The sequence below is a fragment of the Procambarus clarkii genome, chromosome 51 (assembly GCF_040958095.1).
Source record: "Procambarus clarkii isolate CNS0578487 chromosome 51, FALCON_Pclarkii_2.0, whole genome shotgun sequence".
Lineage (NCBI taxonomy): Eukaryota > Metazoa > Arthropoda > Malacostraca > Decapoda > Cambaridae > Procambarus > Procambarus clarkii.
Genome location: NC_091200.1, coordinates 7,183,459 through 7,204,571, shown reverse-complemented (window position 1 = coordinate 7,204,571; position 21,113 = coordinate 7,183,459). Strand labels below are relative to the sequence as shown.

General features: G+C 40.4%; 1 protein-coding gene across 5 annotated transcripts in view; it reads left to right on the top strand.

Moving 5' to 3' along the window:
- LOC123774617 (golgin subfamily A member 5) overlaps positions 1–21,113 on the top strand; it is a 42,427-nt gene that overhangs the window by 4,715 nt on the left and 16,599 nt on the right. For 4 of the 5 annotated variants that reach the window (XM_045769093.2, XM_045769089.2, XM_045769091.2 and 1 more), the window contains 8 exons: positions 2,007–2,187; positions 2,837–3,101; positions 3,374–3,506; positions 5,407–5,521; positions 10,364–10,482; positions 14,051–14,151; positions 18,489–18,607; positions 18,759–18,899. In XM_045769093.2, coding sequence (XP_045625049.2) covers positions 2,021–2,187; positions 2,837–3,101; positions 3,374–3,506; positions 5,407–5,521; positions 10,364–10,482; positions 14,051–14,151; positions 18,489–18,607; positions 18,759–18,899 — 1,160 coding nt within the window. In that variant the 5' untranslated portion in view covers positions 2,007–2,020. The remainder of the gene's footprint in view (positions 1–2,006; positions 2,188–2,836; positions 3,102–3,373; positions 3,507–5,406; positions 5,522–10,363; positions 10,483–14,050; positions 14,152–18,488; positions 18,608–18,758; positions 18,900–21,113) is intronic. The other variant, XM_045769092.2, reaches the window with a different exon arrangement.

The following is a 21,113-nucleotide window of genomic DNA, read 5'->3' as shown; positions in this document are numbered from 1 at the left end:
CAAGAGTCATCAATAAAGGTAAGCAATACCTTGTACAAACTTTAGTACTAAAGATTTGGGTGAATTAGGTATAAAATTTACTTTGAAATTAATATTTTTGGGAGTGTGGAACGGATTAATCCAATTTACATTATTTCTTAGGGGAAAATTCAGTTTATGAACCGTCTCTGGGAACAGATTAAATTTGTAATTTTGCTGAGGTACCACTGTACTTAGTTATGTATTAGTCAGCATGTTAGGATTCACTCTTTTGACTATGAGAACTTTATAGTTGGCTTATTCTGCAAGTAAATTCTTCTTGTGTGCACTTAATGGTAGAACCAATTCTATTACCCAAGTTGAAATTCTGTCTGTCCCTACTGCTTTGAGTTTGGCTTAATCTTAAAACAGTTTCATTGCATTGTCTCTCGGCACATCTAAGTTATGCTGTAAAGTTTAAAGTGTGTGGTGTTGTGAGATCCTCCTTTTATGCAAATGCACTTTGAAACTGATCATTTATGGTTTTTGCACATGTACTACTTTGTCTCCATAATTTTTTTGCCCATCTGGTTGGTTTTTTCTTTTGTGATCTCTTGCCATTCATTATTTCTGAACCAGTCTTATTTTTCAGTTGTGTATTGCTGTATTGTGATTCCCCACAACCCTTTTTTCTTTTGGGGAGCCCCGGAGACTCCCTGGCTCCAGGAAGCCTCCGGGGCTCTACCCAGAAAATGGCATTTCTTTACATTTAACGCTGTTATTTTTAAGTTGATCTCTGATATCACCATTTCACTTATCTATTGTCATATTTTGTGTGTACATGCATATAACTGACTTGGTTTTGGCATGAATTGACACCGCAGGAACTGCTGGGTTTTGTGATGTTGACTGCAGATGTCATTTGACTGCAAGGGTCCCGGTAGTACAGTATAGTCTGGTTCATTCTCGACACACAATCGAGAATTCCGGGTTCAAATCCCGGGTGGGACAGAAATGGTTGGGCACATTTCCTTTTGCCTAATGTCTCTGTTCACCTAGCAGTAAATAGCTACTCAGGAGTTAGTCAGCTTGTTGTGGGGTTGCATCCTAGGCGGGGTCAGTAATTCAACCTTAGGAGGTAGGGGGGAACCCTCCACAAAAGCCTAATGTGTATGAGTACACTCTGGCTTCCTGTTCCCCCACACGATGTCACAATGATAAAGTGGCATTGTTCTGTATTTTTGTAGTTACTCCTTTTCATTGACTAATTTGTTAAGTAGTGAATAAAATCTTGAATGAAAGTATTTTTGAAGGAAAATCATTAGAGTGATCATAATAATAATAATAATAAATAATAATTATAATAATATTTTATTTAGGAAAAGTACATACATAGATGCAGAGTTACAAACATTCTGATTGATTTATAAATAGAGCTAGTACATACAATACCTAAAGCCACTAGTACGCATAGCGTTTCGGACAAATATCATATGGAGTGCTGCAAACTGCAGAAACTGTTAAAGCAAAGCCAAATTTGTACAAATTTGTAGATGCTGTGTTATGCATTGCCTAGTATAGTATTAAGATTCCAAAGGGAATAAGCAAAATTTGGGGCTCATAGCATTACCAGTAAATAAAGATAATACTGTATTTTGAATTTTTAAATTGCTCGTGTTGATATATGACAGCCATCTTTAAATAAAAACAATTACAGTAAAAGCATTAACCCAAAATAAACAAATAAAAGTCATCACCTAAAACAAATGAATGTCTCCTGTTTGGAATAATAAAACTTGTAAATTATAAGACAGATATAATGTTTGAACTGGACCTAAACAGAAACCTCCACCCCCTTTCTCTAAGTTGGTGTGACATACTAATGCATATGTGAATTGACACGCAAATAGAATGCCAGCCATATTTTCCTTGCAGGCTGGATCAACTTAACCCTGTGCCTTGTGTCAATTTATATTTTAACTTATTAGGAAATAATAAGAATTGCAGAAGTTTAGTATTTTTAGCTCATTTAAATTTTTTATTTGCAGCTGAAGAATTAAAGATGTCTTGGATAACTGACTTGGCTGGTCGAGCTGAGCACCTTCTTAATAAGCTAGACAGCGAGGCTGCCACAGTTCTTAATAAAGAAAGAAGAAACTCGGCCACCTTAAAGCCATCTTTTAAGTATGATGCTGCCAGAACTACCCCTCCTTTAACTAATTATGAAAGGTGAGCTTTTTTTATGATTTCATTACTATACTGTACTTAAATATGATGTAACTAAACATAAATTAGGTTGAAATTATGGCTTCAAATCCTTGAATTAAATCATATGAATTAACTTGTTATTTTTGCAATAAGCATGAAAGTGGCAGGTTTCAGTTTTAATAATTTAAGTAATTTGGTTGTAATGTATCGGATATCTAATTGATAAAAGATAACAAAGGCCTAAAAATATTGCTTAATTAAAAATTTACCCAAGTAAATAATACCAAATTAAAGGGCTTATTTGACTTTAGAACAGAACAGTTTTGTAATTCATTTTATGAGGGGACAGGATGCCTATGTATATATATACTTCAGGCTTATATCAAGGTCAAACTTCTGACCCTTCCCAGGATGCAACCCCACAACAATTGCCTAACTTCTGGATACCTATTTACTGCTAGGTGAACAGCAACATTAGGTGAAAGAAAACATGCCCAACCATTTCTGTCTCACCCGGGATTTGAACCTGGGAGTCCCAGTTGTGAGTCTAGAACAAACCTAACTGTACTACCAAACTTGCATAAGTATGCAGAGAATATATGATACTGTATGCAGGATGTTCAGCTCTATGCAGTGCATTTAATACTATCATTATTTGTAATATTTCCAGATCAGGATTACACAGCTCTTCAAGTGTGCCATCCAACTTGAGCAGTTATGGTGTCAGTGGAACTTCAACTTTTGCACACGGCACTAGCCTCCAAGCAGAACATGGAGCCTCCCTTACTTCCTCTCCAAAATCCACAATTAAAAAGAGTAGTGCAAAGAAAAAGGGCAGTACCAGCAGAGATGAAGTTTTGATTGATTTCTTGAACAGCCCCACACAACAGGAGACTCAGCCACTGCCAACCACCACCACCCATCAAGCTGATCTTGTGAGCTTCTATCAATCTGATGTGTAGTTGGTTATGGCTTTTAGAAATTTCTTGTATTCTGTGCTATTTTATCATAATTATTGACTTATTCAAATGTGAAAATTATATACATAGCTTGTACATAAAAGATTGTATTGCTGCTTTTAATTTTGAGTTTGAATAATTAATATGCAGTTCAGTATCTAGCATCAACTGTGTGATCCAGGTTAATTAAAATTAGATGATAGTACTGTATATTGAATAACTTGAGGAAAATGTTAAAAATGTTACAGATCGCCTCAACTAATATGACTACTTCCGCTATCAATAGTCTGGGGCATTCTCGGCAGTCATCTGTGTCCTCTGCATCTTCTTTAGTAGCTCTCAGTGGACGTGAAACACCAGGATCTGCTACTATTGATATTGGTAAATAGTGAAAGTATTAATACCCTAGTATCTTTGTTTTCTTTATGTCCATGGTTTAGGCAAAATATATACATTTTTCTTGAAACCATATTTGTTTTACCATTCACTAAACACATTCAAATAAGCTCAAATACATAAAATTTATTAATGAGGAATAGTAGTCATTCCACCGGTTAAGTAAAAATTGAGTAACACTTACTAGTCCTGCCAGACGCTTAAGGCCCAAACAGGAATATCCCTTCAAAAGAAAAAAAAAATCTTTGTAATTGAAGTTTGAAACTGTTACCCTTCAGAACTTTTGCATTGCCATTCACTTGAGACATGCATGTAATTGTCTCGTGTTGAAGTTTTACCATTGTATCCAAAATGTCATGTACTTGTATATAAAATATGCTGAAATTATGGTTTTCAGTTTCCCATTGTTGGGGAACAAGGAAGCCTGTTAGGCTTATTAATGTCTCCCCTTACCCCAGGCCAGCAACTGACTTTCCCGAAGATGCAACCCACAAGGTTAGGCACAGATGACCTAACTTCCATGTACATATTTTCTGCTAGGTAAACAAAGGTATAAGGTGAAAGGAAACAGAGCCAAATGTCTGTCCTGCCACAGGAATTGAACCAGAGACCCCTTTGGTTGTGAACTGATTGGGATGACCCCTGACCTGGATCGTAGAGGGTTCCTAAGAGGGTCCCTCGGTAACTTCCAAAGCTTAGCTTAGCTTTGGTACCACCAAGTCTTAGTTCAACACATCAGACCTTCGTGACCCATACTGGATATAGGTCCATATCCATACTTAATGGAATCCAGAATAATAATTTGACTACAAGGTGAGGGAAGCTAGTAGATCAGAGATCAACCCCAAAAACTTGGAAAACTCCCAAGAGAGACCATGGGTATAACAAAACAAATGACTGCTTGAAGGAAATTGGGCACATCTAGTTTAAACAAGACAAATGAATGTTACCACAGGGCAAGTATTTTGTGATGTGCCCGACTGCCAACTAGATGCTAGCCTTGGTCACATGAGGTCACAGCCAACCTAACCCCTCAGTCTTCTGCCTGGTGCCTCCTGTTCAACATCTGTAGCTTACCTCTGTTGGGCCTCTTGCATTTATTACAAATGTAATACATTTACATTTACATAAAAAATACATTTATTTTTACATACGTATTTACATTTACATACATATTACATTTACATACAAATTACTGTATTATAAATATATTGTAAATTTTTATAAAAACACTTCATTTGCATGCAAACTTTGCTATATTTTTTTTATACTGAAGATTATTATTATATTAGTGCAAAATATAGAATACACTTGTGCACATATTTTGATACTATAATTATATGGAAAGGTAAATTTGTAAATTTTTGTTTGTTTAATTTTTAAGCTTTTTGGCACAGAATTTTCATGAAGCAATTACATTGGCTCACTTCACAGGAAGTCTCCTGTTATTTCTGTTACAACTGATCATGATAATCTTGGTAAAAAGTGGAATTTTCCCTGACATCGTTATTCTCAGGGTAGGTAGAGTCTGTTCCAACAGGTGTCCACTGTACATGTCAATTTCTGAACTGAGCCTACTTGGTTGCTCCTGAAGGCAATATCATGCCCTCACAAGTCCATGGTAAAGTGCTATGTCACATATGCTCCAAACCCGATTCTTTAAATAATTTGGTGAAATAATAATCACCAATTTCAGACTTTTCATAATGGTATAATTGTCAATCCTCCACCTTTTAGCTCCCTAATCTGTATTGCAAAATTAGACAATTACATGAGTATACTGTATATAATAAATGGTAGTTATTCTTGCACTGTAAAATGAATTACAGTACCTATATTAAAAACTTATGTTTTCTAGATTTTCATGATTCAGTGCTGTTAACAGAGAGTGGCAGCTGTGGCTCAGGCAGTGGATCAGCCAACACTGATGCATATGTAACAGTAGACACTCCCACTGATGTTAATATATCAGCTCCACCCAGCACAGATGGCAGCACCAGGTAAATATTTTGTCTCTTAATGCCTTGCTAATGCATACAGAACTTTTGATTCTGAAAGCAAGAGTATACTGTATATTTGTAAACAATATAATATACTGTATACTGTATTTGTAAACAATATAATATACTGTATATTTGTAAACAATATAATATACTGTATATTTGTAAACAATATAATATACTGTATATTTGTAAACAATATAATATACTGTATATTTGTAAACAATATAATATACTGTATATTTGTAAACAATATAATATACTGTATATTTGTAAACAATATAATATACTGTATATTTATAAACAACTAGCAGTACCCAGCCACAGCAACCTTCCCTGTCCCCCAGTTCTTCCCACCATTCCCCCCCTCGCCCGTCTCCTCGGCCTCCCAACCATTCCCCCCTCGCCCGTCTCCTCGGCCTCCCAACCATTCCCCACTCCACCATCCCCTCTTCCTTCCCACCATGTCTCACTTCCCTGTCCCTTTGTCCTCTCCACCATTCTCCATTCCCCCATCCCCTCGTCCCCACCATCCCAAACTTCCCCCGTCCCCTCGTCAACCCCACCATTCCCCACTCCCTCATTCGATGCCTTCCCAAATGGTCTGATGTTCCCGTCAGAAAATTGGGAACATCAAGTGATCTGATGTTCCCATCACTGAAATATAAGAAAAACAGTTAAAAAGTGAAATGAAAATATGAAAAAAATAAAAAAAATAAAACTATACTCACGAAATCAATGGTACGGTAAACAACACAGCTCAATTCACTCAAAATAATTAAATCAAAATCTATGAAAATTCAATTTATCAATGCAATCAGAAACAATGAAATGGAATTGTAACATATTTAATATAGCATGTGTGTTGCTCTTACATGCAACAGATGGCGCTGTTTTTCAAGAAGAACAGTTTTACCTGTCACAGGTGTGGCATCTATACAGTGGTATCTCGGATTACGAGTGTCCTTGTTTACGAGTTTTTCGGATTACGAGCAGGATTTGCTCGGAAAATTTACATCGGAATACAAGCGTTGCCTTGGAATACAAGGGTGTTGATACGCGTACAGGCCGACCTAGCTCTTGGGGGCACTGCGATTGCCCCTCAGTTTACCAGTGCCTAGTGACTATCCCACCTGAATTCTTCACCAGGATTTACAGTGTTTTGTTGGATTTTCGTCCATTTGACCATAAAAGTTGTTAATACATATCTCACCATGGGTTCCAAGAAAGCCAGTGGTAAGGATCAAGGCAAGAAATCGCATGTGAGAATGACAATAGAGAAAAAACGAGATCATTCAGAAGCATGAAAATGGTGCACGTGTTGTTGAACTCTGTAGGCAGTACAACAAATCCACGTCAACGATATGCACTATACTTGCCGAGAAAAAGGACTTTATGAGTGCTAAAGTGGCAAAAGGCGTAAGAACAAAGAACAAAAATGCTTGAGGATGTGGTAAAGTTGTTATTAATTTGGATACACGACAAGGAGTTAATGGGTGATAGTGTTTCAGAGGCCATCATTTGTGAGAAAGCCAGGGTATTGCACGAAGACCTTGTAAAGAAAACCCCTGGAACGAGTGCAGATACGATAGACTTTAAGGCAAGCAGGGGATGGTTTGAAAAATTTAGAAAAAGAAGTGGTATTCATAGTGTTGTGAGGCAACACCATTTTAACATTTGTAGTGCTTTAAAACTTGACAAAGCCTGGCAAGAGTGACTCAAAGAACCCTGATCTCTGGCTGGAGAAAATCTCTGGAGTTCTGAATGTGTGCCAGAACTAGACTTCGAGGGGTTTGAGCCTGTAAATGATGTGCCTATTGTTGAAGAAATTGTTACTCTGAGCCGGCAAATGGGCTTGGAATTGGATGGTGCAGATGTGGAGGAGTTGATGGAAGAACACAAAGAACTGACCACCAAAGAACTCCAAGCCCTTCAAAAGGAACAAGAAGAAAACACAGCTGAGGATGTTTCTCCAGTGGAGGAGGATGAGGCAGTACAGAATGTCCCTTCCACAACCATTAAGAAGTGGTGTCAGATGTGGGAAGAAATGCAAACTTTTATTGAAACGACTCGCCCAGAGAAAGCTGTAGTAGGCCGTTGCATAAATCTTTTCAATGACAATGTGATGCCTCACTACAGAGAAATCTTGCGAAGAAAGGAAAAACAATCTTCAATGGACCGCTTTGTTATGAGAAAATCAAGCAGTGAGCCACAACCAGGACATAGTGGTATGCAGGCAAAACGTGCCAGTGTGTGCACCCCAGAGAGGTCCTCACTGCCTGATGTTACAATGGAAGGGGACTCCCCTTCCAAACAGTAACACCTCTCAGCCTCCTCCTCCCCCCCCTCCTCACCATTTTCCATACATCAACAGCGTCATCAGCAAGGGTAAGTAATAACTTGAACATAATTTTGTAGTGTAGATTTAGATGAATTAGGTATAAAATTTAGTTTGACGTGAGGTTTTTGGGTAGTCAGGAACGGATTAATTCATTTCCTATTATTTCTTATGGGTAAATTAGCTTCGGTTTACGAGTTTTCAGATTACGAGCTGTCTCCAGGAATGGATTAAACTCTTAAACTGAGGTACCCCTGTACTTATGAAATGAACGGTATGGTAGACAACACAGCTCAATTCCAACACAGTGTCACACAAAATAATTCAATAAAAAACAAAATAAATCGAAATCTTAAAAATAAAATTTATCAATGCAATCGGAAACATTGAAATGGAATTTGTGACATATTTAGTATAGCATGCATGTTGTTATTATGTGCAACAGATGGTGCTGTTTTTCAACAATTTGTTACCAGCTGTGCAGTTTGTTACCTGTCACAGGGGTAGCATCCATACAGTAGGTATATAAAAAGATGTGCCTATTCGAATGCAATGTTGTGTCAAAATTTCAAAACAATCGGTGAAGAACTTTCGGAGATTACAGCATGTGTTGCTCTTACATCCAACAGATGGCGCTGTTTTTAAAAAAACTCATGTTTTCTGGGGGGAGCCCTGTCGGCTCCCTGGAGCTTTACCAGGCTGATATGCTAATGTCAGACTTTGGCATCAGTCATGTGTATGGAGTTCTAAGGCCTACCGGGGACCACGGCCAGAACCTGGCCCCCTCAGAGAGGCAAGGGGAGCAATGGCCTATAGAAACCCCCGTATGGTTGGAAGCATTCTATGTCTGCCTTCGACCAGGTCAAGCATCCAGAAAGGTAAGCATTCCAAAACAAACCCCTGTTCTGGTGAAAATTACTACCTAAAGCCGAACTAGTGGACAGAACTTCTCAACAGAAAACAAGCAAACTAGTATGACGTCACACATCACCGCGCCGCTGTCTGTGCAGCTCCCCCCTCCCCAGGAGGGGGAAGGGGGAAGCATGCATTTAGGGGCTTCCTTCTCTAAGCACCCTAAGTACTGCCCCTGCGTGACAGGGTTATCTTCCCTGGGGTGTTCGGGAACCATTCCCATAGAGGTTCTTGCTGCTTGACATTTGCCTCGCCCTTGGGGCCAGCTGGGGCTTGGGGCCCATGTTTGGCCTTGGGTAGGGACTGGTATTATGCTGGCGTACACCGTCCCTCTGGGGACAGTGTACTTTTGCGGGGGTTTTCTTTTCTTATATTTTCATTGCCTGGTGGGGGTCTGCCTAGTGTGGCTATAGTTCCACTGGTAGTGTTTGGTGGCCCTCTGCTAGGCCCCTGTGATTGTACACGGCGCAGGGGTTTTCAGTGTTGGCATCTACCCCTTGTTAGTTTTGGGTGTTAACCGGTTAGCAACACCTTGCCTGGGCTTCCCGTAGCAGTCAGCCTACAGGTCCTGGAAAATCCTGGCGGGGCTAGGTGGACCATTGGATGTGTATTCCGGGTTTCATCCCGTCTTATACGGGTTCGTTGGTTGCTGTGCCCTCGTCTCAGGGTGACAGTCGCCACTTTTACCTCTGTCATGCTGCCTGTTGGGTCACTGACACCTTGACCCGGAGTCTTGCAAGTTGTGTACAGTACTCTGCTTGTTCTCCAGTACCCTCCTGATGTCCTTACTGTTCAGAGTACAGGCGGCATCCGCGTTGCAAGCTCAGTTTAGGTTGCTGTAACGTGCTAGGCTGGTTTCCCACCCGGATGCCCTGGGGCTGCCCTGTTTTGGTTAGATGCTGTTCGCCCCTTTTTCTCCCTGTTCCCGACTCCTGACCGTCTGCGGGTTTCGGGGTCGGGGCGGGGTTTAGCTGGGGCTGAGACTCGGGCGGCTTCAGGGGCTGCCCCGTTCGGGTTGGGAACGGAGGTTTTCGAGCCTGTTCCTCCTGCCAAGGCTTCTGGGTCTTACCAGCGGCCCTTTCTTTGCTGTCTTCTTCCTGTACTTTTCCTTTTCTTTAGGGGCAGAGGATGTGGAGGACGTTCGTTTGTGTTTGTGGTGACGTCATACTTGTTTCCTTGGTTTTGATTTGAGCTTTCTGTAGCTAGTTCGGCTTTTGGTTTGCAAATTATTTGATCAGCAGTACTGAAGTTTGTTTTGGAATTCCTACCTTTCTGGGTGCTTACCTGGTAGATGGCAGACAAAGACTGCTTCCAATTTCACGGGGGGTGTCTTTAGGCCATTGCTCCTTATGCCTCTATTGAGGGGGTCAGGTTCTGGCTTTGATCCCTGGTAGGCCTAGAACTCCTTCGATTGACTGTTGCCACGTTCTAATATATATACACATCAGCCCGGTATAGCTCCGGTAAGCCTCCAGGTCTCACCCAGAAAATGGCGTTTCATTACATTCAACGCTGTTTTTTTTATTTGCCCCATAAAGATGCAGTACTGTATTTTCATGCTAATAAACTCATTGGTGTTTTTTCTAATACAGCAGTAATGGCATTATGACTGGCTCGGTAGATAGTGAGACAAGTCTCTTGCGAAAAGAAGTTACAAGTCTTAACCAAGAGATGAGTCAAGTGCTTCGACGATCCAAGGATGCTGAAAAAGGTTAGTTTTCTTGTAGTGTGTTTATTGAAAATACGGTATCTTCAATAAACAATAAACTCTTAGATAAGATCTAAGAATTTCAAAAATGTCTGCAGGTTAGCTTTCCTTGGATACAATCCAGAACAGTTGCCTACTTCTAAGTACTGTACCTATTTGCTGCTAGGTGAACGGGTCCATTAGATGAAAGGAAACAAGCCCAAATGTTTGTCCTGCGGCAGGAGTCAAACCCAGAACCTTTCGGTTGTAAACCAACTGCACTCTCATACATGGTTTGGTTTTATGCATTCACGTGTTTGTTTTCTTTCACAATTGTGTATATTTCAAGTAATTACAAACAATTACTGGGCCAAACATTACTAGAAATAACTCGGTTCTGCATAGTCAATCCTCAAAATTTAATGTGTTTTGTGGGGGGAGCCCTTTCAGCTTCTATCGGAGCTATCTGGGCTGATACTGAGTATTAGCTTTGGGCATCAATCAATGTACATGGAGTTCTAGGCCTACCGGGAACCAACGAGCCAGAACCTGGCCCCCCTCAAAGAGGCGTGAGGAGCAGTGGCCTATAGACACCTTGTATATACTGTCTCCACTCGATTATCCGGACTATATGGGAAGGACCCCCAGCCGGATAATCATGTGTTCCGGATAATAGTACTTTTTCACCTCTGAGTTCAAAAGTGACCATTTCCAACTATTTTTATAATGTAGTATAAGTTACAACATAATTTGAATTGTCTTGCCACATATAATTATTAAATATTCAAGTAGAAACCTCAACTTGCCTTGTTGTTGTTTGTCTTCTTGATTGATGCCACACATCTTGAAGTTAAGAATTCTTGACAATTTACGTAACCTATACTAACACAACGCTAAAATTAACACTTAAAATTACTGTACAGTTCATTAAGCAAAGTTAGTTTTGACTGCCAGCTGCTGCTGAAGCCTCACTGGTTGAAGGCACTTGGCTTGCCTGTGACGCCTCACTGGTTGAAGGCACTTGGGTTGCCTGTGAGGCTTCACTGGTTGAAGGCACTTGGCTTGCCTGTGAGGCCTCACTGGTTGAAGGCACTTGGCTTGCCTGTGACGCCTCACTGGTTGAAGGCACTTAACTTGATTTTCTTACCATATAAGAATCAAGTTTAGCTTGCCTTCTGTGTTCATTGGCCTGTTGTATGATCAGCTCTTTGGTTCGCCTCAGGCTTCACTTCACTTGAAGTCGACCGGCCATTTTCACAAAGTTGTATAACACGTAACTTGTCTTTAATTGTCTTGTCTTGTTATTTTGGAAGATGTGCAGTCTGATGTGAGACTGGTGGTGTCCTCTCCTGTCTCATACTGTTGTCCTGTGGCTGGGCTGTGGGGGAGGGGGGGATGAGAAGTACATTGTCTGACACTGGCTGGTATGTGACTGGTATTGTCCTCTCCTGTCTCATACTGTTGTCTTGTGGCTGGGTTGTGGACAGGGAAGCATTTCCTGACACTGGCTGGTGGGTGACTGATGCTGTCCTCTCTAGGTCCATTATGTCTGGTGTCTTGCTGGTAGAAGCACATGGTGAAACCTCATTAGCAGTTTTCTTCAGTGCCTGCTGCACCTCGGTCCACTGTTCCTCCTCATCTGAAAGCTGCCTCCATTGCCTCTTTTTCTTTGACTTCCCCATGCAGTCTCCACATAGTGAAGACCGATTCACTGCCCTACCTAATGCCTGAGACACTCATAGGCCTGGAGAAATTTATTCCCCTCCAACAGAGGTCATAAAATGATTCCTCCAGGTGGAATCAGGGATATCTAACGCCTAATTGAGCTGTTTGGTCTACCTTTCCCTGTTAGGCTTAGTACACCTTCTAAGGTGCCCCCCCCTTGTGGCGATGCCCTCAGAGTATCGCCTCGCCCTTCAGGGTAGGACTCTTAAGGGACCTGGTCAGTGATATGGTCCTCAAAAAAAAAAATCGGTCATGGGCGACAAGTGCATTATGACAGTTTGGGTCACCTGCGTACTGGGTTGCGCAGAAACCCAGTCAGCTGGGCAGCAGATAATTAACAACATTGTTTCTCTATCAATTGTAGACGAAATTGGCATTGTTTTCCTCCAAACAAGATATTATCTGGGTCTTTGAATATTGATGTGTTCTTTCTCACAAAATCGCGATGATTTGAGCTGATGGGTGCTCAGAATCTTAAGTTTTCCAGGAAACAAAACCGTGTGTGGCCAGCTAGCAATGGCGCCGGCAGCGAGTCTGTTTGTCTGTGTATGCTTTAACCCAGATCATGTGCAGCTTATCTTACAATTTGTGTGTTGTGGTCAAATCTCTTTCCTAGAAATAATGAACTAGATTAAACAATTAAATTTTCTGCACATAACTTAGTACAGTATATATTGTACTATCTTTTTGTTCACACCTATTGAAATATTCATTTCTCCTGTCAGTAAAAGGTGGGTTCATATTTTTTGACTATCTAATATTAAAACAAATATGTTTCAACAATAAATATTTCAAGTGCTAAAGTTAAATTTTTGCCTACATCATAAGTTTTGTTGGTCCTATTCCTACTGAGGGTTGAAATAAAGGTACAAAACTTAATTTTTACATTTATATTTATTTTATGCAGTATATATCTAGTTAGAAGAAAACTTCTCTTTCCAAGTGTGTAATTATAATAAATTATTTTTGTCTCCATTTTGATATAGCTAATATGGTCCAAGTAACCTAAACAAATATTTTCTCTTTTGGTTCTCTTCATTTCATCACATACATAATAAGAATAAGATGTGCTCTTTCTATATGTATCATGAAGAATCATTAAACATATTGATTAAAAACAAGAAATAATAGTTTAATCATCATTATATACTATAATATACAAAAATTATTGAAGTGTGTGTTTGTATCTGGCCATTAACATACTGAACATATATTTCCCAAGGAATTTTGACACCGTTTTATCTTTTATTTTGTCTTTAATTAGAGAAAAGAATACTCTTTTTTCATATTTACCATTTATCATTATAGGGCAGAAAATGCTTGACAAGTCTTGATCAGAAGGATTAAAACATTTACATATAAAAAGAAACCACTTTCAGAGCTTGTAAATTAACTCTAATATGATTCAGTATATCCAAATATATTGTACATAACTTCTACATAACTTGTTAAACATTCAAAATATCATTCATTCATTATGTAAAAATATCAAGTATAAACAGGTATGAGGTATTAGTGGATGGGTGATGAAAGCATAATTGTCAATGTTGGATGCTACTGTATGAAGTAACATTTGATTCTACTTTACTCTGAATTTACTCTGTCTAGAAGCCCGTTTTAAAAGTCGGAGGACCTCGTCAAACATTACATGAATTTTGGAAGCGTTTTTCTAGGCATATGGTTTAGGGTTGCTTATTACATTCCAAATTTTTTTTTTGCGAGGTGACCTCAATCTCTTAGTGCAGCCAAAGAGTTATGATTTATTAATAACACTCTTATACAAAAAATATCTCGGTTTTGTATAAGGTATTCGTTTTATGATGAAATTTTATGACTCGTTATTTATCAGGATTTACTATATCTTCAGAGGCAAACCACCTAAGGACACAAGTGTCAGGATTGTTAAGCCAGCAGTCAGCAAGTGATAGAATGTTACGAGAATTGCAGCAGAGAGAAATGGATCTACAGGTGAGAATCCCTTTTTTTTTTCATGATCATTGCAGTAAAAACTGTGAAAATAAATATCCCACATGACAAACTTATACAAACATGACAGTTCGTGATCTGATGCTCCACATTTTAACACTTTCGCGCTTAGGATTATCCATGAGTCATCACCGTATTTTCTTACGTTTACGCATAACAGACGACGCCTGTAGTCCATCGAAAAAATATTTGTATAAAATCCATTTATTATCCGATCAACTTGGGAATAGTATACAAATGTTTGCCATGAAATTTACGTTTTCTCTAATAGCCGAACAGCTTATAAAAGAAAACGGCGTGGCAGTGAATCATCATGGTAAAACAATTGTATTATTGACACGACGAGTGTAATCGACGTAGTTTTTATATATGTTGCCGGTCGAACGCATCCTTATGTGACCTTTAATACTTATGTTCTTATAGAACTTTCTATTGCGAGCACATTGGTACAAAAATGAAATACATACATCGACAAATAATGTCAGGACAGTGAATTGAATATACACTTTTCAAAGCGAGTTTTGCCGATATGTTGCCGCAGGTAACACTTCGGCCACTTCCCACACTGTTTTGGGTGGGCTACGACATTGAATCTATATTTATATGCATATGTCCGTGTAGAGAATTTTATTGCGATTCCAATGATACCACAATTAGCGATGTAGGACAACTGTAGGCTTCGCAACCATTAAGAGAGTGGAAACATTTTGTTGCTGTTTGGCGCTCTTGGCGAGTGATCTGAATAGTTTTTTATTTGGTGTTGATAGTCCTTATGGTTTGGCGGCATTTTATAGATATGTTCTTATAGACAATTTTATTTCGAACACAGTGATACCAAATTTAAATACGTGCGCCTTCAATCATTATCAGGACAGTAAAAAGAGTGTACACTTTTTCGGTCTTACCGCGTATGCGCGCGGAGCGCCGAAAGCATCTAGGGTATTATTTTTTTTTGAGCGCCAAGAGTGTGAAAGTGTTAAGGTACTTGTTAAGCATTGTGCTGCTCGGGCTCCAAATATAGCACCCCCCCCCCTCCTGTGCGCAGTAAATAAATTCTTGGCAAAAAATTTGTTACGTTTTTGAAAACGTTAACACTTTGAGGTTCCACAGACTGATTATCTCGTCACTCGTTTTTCTACTGAATGTGTTCCAACGACGCAGTACTGAGTCACTCATTAAAATATTTTTTAAAAATTTAAATTTTATCAGATCAATCTGGTAGTGGTTTTAAAATAAGCGCCTTTAGATTGCACACAATTTGATACCAAAATCAAAGATATAACATGAAACTTGATGTCCAAATACTTGAAATATTATAAATAGGCCTATTGTCCGAATATTAAAATATTTGTTAAAATTCTATTTATTGTCCTATTATCTTGGGACTAGTTTTAAAATGCGCGCCGTTTTATTGCGAACAATTTGATACCAAAATGAAAGATGTAACACACATTTATGTCAGAACACTGGAAAGATATAAATAAATTTGTGATGATGAGCATCCAGAATTAAAATATTTGTTAAAAATCCAGTTATTGCTCTATTATTCTGGGACTAGTTTTAAAATACTCGCCTTTTTATTGCGAACAATTTGATACCAAAACGAGCGACGTAGCACGAAATTTGATGTTATCAAATTGAACGAGTTCAACATTAGGTTGCAATGTACAAAATGGTGCTCGTTCACGGGTAACTTTAGGCTTTTCTGCGGGGAGGCACTCCAGCCTTTTGTACATTTTATTCATACACATCTGTAGGGAATTTAATTGCAAACACAATGATACCAAAACGAGCGACGTAGCACGAGAATTAAGGTAAAAAAATGGAACGAGAATGCACATGTTACTGATTTTGTGCGTTTTTGCCGACTTTACGCTTTACTGTTGGGAGTCACGCTAGGCTTTTGGACATTATATTTATACACACCTGTAGAGAATTTAATTGCGAACACAATGATACCAAAACGAGCGACGTAGCACGAGAATTAAGGTGAGAAAGCTGGAACGAGTATACACATTTGGGTGTCACCGCGCGCTTACCCGCACGGAGGGGCCACGATCCCCCTGTCAACCGCGAGTTTCCACGGAGCGGGAAAGTGTTAAGTACCTTTCCCTGATCACATATATGTAGAAAAAAAAATCGAAATTGTACTTACTTTGGCCGCCATAGGGTTCAGAAAATGGCGTGTGAGGACACGATTTGGTGGTCGCCTGTGGCGTAGACTCCTGGAGCCAGTTGCGCGCCAACTTCAACATGCGCGAGTTGCCACAAATAATGTTTTGTTCATATTTTGCGTACATTTCCAAATGCATTTGTTTTGTTCTTTCTTGCCATTCCTATGTATAATGAACACATACACAATATTATGGCAGTAGAATATCCGTACTGCCCCAAGACACTGTGTTACATGCATCACAAATGTGTTCATATATATTGCTCATTGTTCCAATGTTTCATGTTCATTTATGTATAATTACAACATATTTACACACTATCACACATTATATACATTCACCATCAACACACCCAGAACTCCTCGAGTGTGTGATATGATGCGAAACAGTCGACGGGGCGTAGTGGAACTTTGCACTCAACGCACCAGGTGGAGATGCATCTTCGCTTGCGTTCTCTACGTTGAGTGTTCTTGCATACAACACATGACATATGAGTCACAGCCTGGTTGATCAGGTATCCTTTGGAGGTGCTTATCCAGTTCTCTCTTGAACACTGTGAGGGGTCGGCCAGTTATGCCCCTTATGTGTAGTTGAACAGTCTCGGGCCTCTGATGTTGATAGAGTTCTCTCTCAGAGTACCTGTTGCACCTCTGCTTTTCAACGGGGGTATTCTGCACATCCTGCCATGTCTTCTGGTCTCATGTGATGCTATTTCTGTGTGCAGGTTTGGGACCAGCCCCTCAATTATTTTCCACGTGTAAATTATTATGTATCTCTCCCGCCTGCGCTCAAGGGAGTACAGATTTAGGCTCTTTAGTCGGTCCCAGTAATTTAGATGTTTTTCTGAGTGGATTCTAGCAGTAAAGGATCTCTGCACGCTCTCCAGGTCAGCAATTTCTCCAGCTTTGAAAGGGGCTGTCATTGTGCAGCAGTACTCCACTCTAGAGAGCACAAGCGTTTTGAAAAGTATCATCATCGGTATAGCATCTCTAGTGTGAAAAGTTCTTGTTATCCAACCTGTCATTTTTCTTGCAGTTGTGACGGCTACTTTATTGTGTTCTTTAAAGGTAAGGTCTTCCGACATGAGTACACCCAGATCCTTTACATTGCCTTTTCGTTCTATGTTATGATTTGCCTGAGTTTTGTACGTGGTTTCCGTTTTTATATTTTCAATTTTTCCGTAGCGCATGAGCTGGAACTTATCTTCGTTAAACACCATATTATTTTCTGTAGCCCATAGAAAGACCTGATCTACATCTGATTGGAGGTTTGCCGTGTCCTCTATGTTGCCAAATCTCATGAAAATCCTAGTGTCATCTGCAAAGGATGATACAGTGCTATAGGTTGTGTTCTTGTCCCCTGTAGGGAATTTTATTGCGAACAAATTGATACCAAAATGAAAGATGTAGCATGAGAATTAAGGTGATAAAACTGAAGAGAGTACAGGTATACACATTTCAGTGTTGCCGCGCTCTCGCGGGAAATGCCTGGGCCACCTCGGGGTAGCCTGGCATCATTCAGGTAACCCATTATGGATATTATATAACTCGTACCATTCTCATTTTCTAAGCATCCATGGGATGAAACCAGCATCCTGGGTAACCCCAAACACATGCCTTAACCCATGGACCATGGCATGCTAAAGATCTGTATAAAGATCTATAACCTGCAATCCACCCAAATCAGATATATTATATCTTGTGGTTATATCTTGTGATGATTTCGGGGCTTTTAGTGTCCCCGCGGCCTGGTCCTTGACCAGGCCTCCACCCCCAGGAAGCAGGCCATGACGGCTGACTAACACCCAGGTACTTATTTTACTGCTAGATAACAGGGGCATAGGGTGAAAGAAACTCTGCCCATTGTTTCTCGCCGGCACCTGGGATCGAACCCAAGACCACAGGATCACAAGTCCCGCGTGCTGTCCGCTCGGCAGACCGGCTCAAAACTTATTGTGATTTCTTTATGCTTCAGTCTCACTTCTTTCATCACATGATGCATAAGCATTAACAGTTACCTGCTTTACTGTTTAGCTTGTCAGGCCTGAATTTCATACAAAGGCTCTGAACTGCATTTTTTTTTTTTTTTTTTTTTTTTTTTTTTTTTGTCATGTACATACTGTAAACTAATGATTTTCTTTTACAGGAGTCATTACGAGCTAAGGACAGCCAATTTGCAGTTTTGCGAGTGAGATTGCAAGAGGCAGATCACAATGCTGAAACCAGAAATGCTGCTTTGAAAGAGCTGCAAGCTGAAAATAAAAGGCAATATTTATTGAGTAGACAGTCATTGATTCATATTATGTTAGTTCATTATACTTATGGATTATTTTATACTAAATCTAGTATGTACTGTATGTTTTAAATTTCTATGTAATGTTTTTATTAATATAGTATTGATTCATACAACTTGCAGATTATTAGAAGGTGCAAGTGAAAGTAGTGGATTGCATAATCATGCCCTTCAATCCCTTCAAGATCGACTAGTAGAAACCCAATCTACTTTGGATCGTGAGAGGCAGCAACACTTCACAGCTTGTAGTGAACTTACTAAGCGGTGAGTTCTTTTAGTGTTATGAAATTCATTATAAATTAAGAACATAACATAACTATTGGCTAGTGTTGGTGAACTTCATGTTCTCCTTAACACTTTCGCCCGGGCATGACGCAGCATTGCGTCATCCATTTACTGGCAGTAATTCCGGGGATGACGCAGCATTGCGTCATCCACTTTAAATAATCGCCAAAAATCAGGTTTTTATCCAGTTTTTGGGGGACTGGTTTTAAAATGCACGCCGATGTCTTCCCATTTTCCTTGTTGAGCCTCGTGGCCCTCAGGCGGCTTGGCACATGCCGTGGGCCCATTGCTTTCGCTCCACTGTTGTGACCAATGCCGCCTCCCCTCGCATCTCAAACGTGTGAACATTTCGCCTATTTTCCGTGGCTATATTTCTTACTGCGGCTTTAGAAACTATCTACACTTACTCCACGATGGATAGTGATCATGAACAAGGCCCTTCCAGGAAGAAAATTGCGAAAGAAAGGCTTGAAAAGGGCGGGAATTGGGAGTGTAGGTGGAAGGCGGCTGAGCACTCACTCGCGGCTAACGTGTGGCCCGTCTTCAACTCGTCGGCGGTTGGAGCGTGACCAGGTTTTTTTATTTGATATGCTAATGTTCCTCTAGAGAATTCTATTGCGAACCCATTGAGACCAAAATGAAAGACCTACGATAAAAATTGAGGTGACCAGAGTGAAAATAGTGAAAACATTTTATCGCGTTTGCGCTCCTGGGTAACTCGTTCGCACTTTCTCTGTTTGCTGCGGGTAATTAGCCGGGCTTTTGGAGTTTATATGCATTTAGTGCTGTAGAGAATTCTATTGCGAACACAATGATACCAAATTTAATCTCGTAGGGCGAGAATTAAGGTGACAAAGTTGAAGAGAGTATACACTTTTCAGATTTTACGCGCACTCCCGTGACACCCTGGGTCCCATATCGCACAGTTGAGGGGTGGCGAGCGGGGTGCACCAAAGTGTTAAGAATCTTGGCTTCACCACTCTTGGTTGAGGTTATTTTGTTATACTGTATTTCCAAATTAACCTAAGCTTCCTGAACAGAAATATGACTTCCTTCTTCAGGCTTAATTTGTCAATTTTCAGGTACAGCATATTATTTAATCTACCTTGTTGCTGGCTTATGTTGATATCTTTTGGCTTCTGGCAAGCACAAGCAACATTTTGTTTTCTGGGGGGAGCCCCTATGGCTCTCCGGAGCTATCCAGGTTGATACGGATATCCCTAACTTTGGCATCAGTCGATGTGGGTGGAGTTCTAGGCCTACCAGGGACCACAAGCCAGAACCTGACTCCTTCAGAGAGGCATGAGGAGAAATGGCCTATAGAATGTACATGTGGTTTTGAGGCATTCTATATCTGCCATTGACTGGGACAGACACCCAGAAAGGTAAGCACCCCAAAACAAACCCCTATTCTGGTTAAAACGACGAAAATAGACAAACAAGTGGACAGAACTCCCCAAATGAAAATGAGCAAACAAGCATGATGTCACACGAGCTGTGCTGCATGTCTGCGCAGCTCTCCCCTCCCCGAGAAGGGGAAAAGGGAACCCCAGACCACCGTGCCGGCGATCCACATCCCTGTTCTTTGGCTGATGGTATATGGCATGGTCGTGTGGCTCCAGCTCTGGATTCTTGTTGTGCTGTCCTCTGTTTCAGTACTGCTCTTACGGTGGCGTGCGAGTTGGGAGTAATATTCACAGGTACTCAGGCTGCATGTGATCACCTTCCCTGAGTGCCCTGTAAGTACCGCCCTAGGGGCTTGGGGTCCTGTTCCACAAGTAACCTTGGGTCTACCTCTGTTGGCCTTTTGCTGCTTGGCAATTGACCACCCGAGTGTTTTAGGGGGTTCTCCCCCTTGTTGCCTTGGAGTAAGTGGTAGTTTCTGCACTGGTAGGAGCGCGAGGGGTACTGCGCAGCTAGTTTTTCCCTATAACAGCGGCCGACTCTGTTCCCTCTGAGTACTTTGTCCTCTTGCGAGGTTTTTATTTTCTTTTTGTTTGTGCCTGGTGGGGAGGTCTGCCATGGTTAGATTAGGTTTTTTTTATTCAGGTAAAGGTACAGACATTGAAGATGAGTTACAAACATAATGTTTGATTTAAAGATAGAGCTAGTAAATACAATACCTAAAGCCACTAGTACGCATAGCGTTTTGGTGTTCCTTCCCCTCCCCCCCCCCCCCCCTCCCCCTGTTAT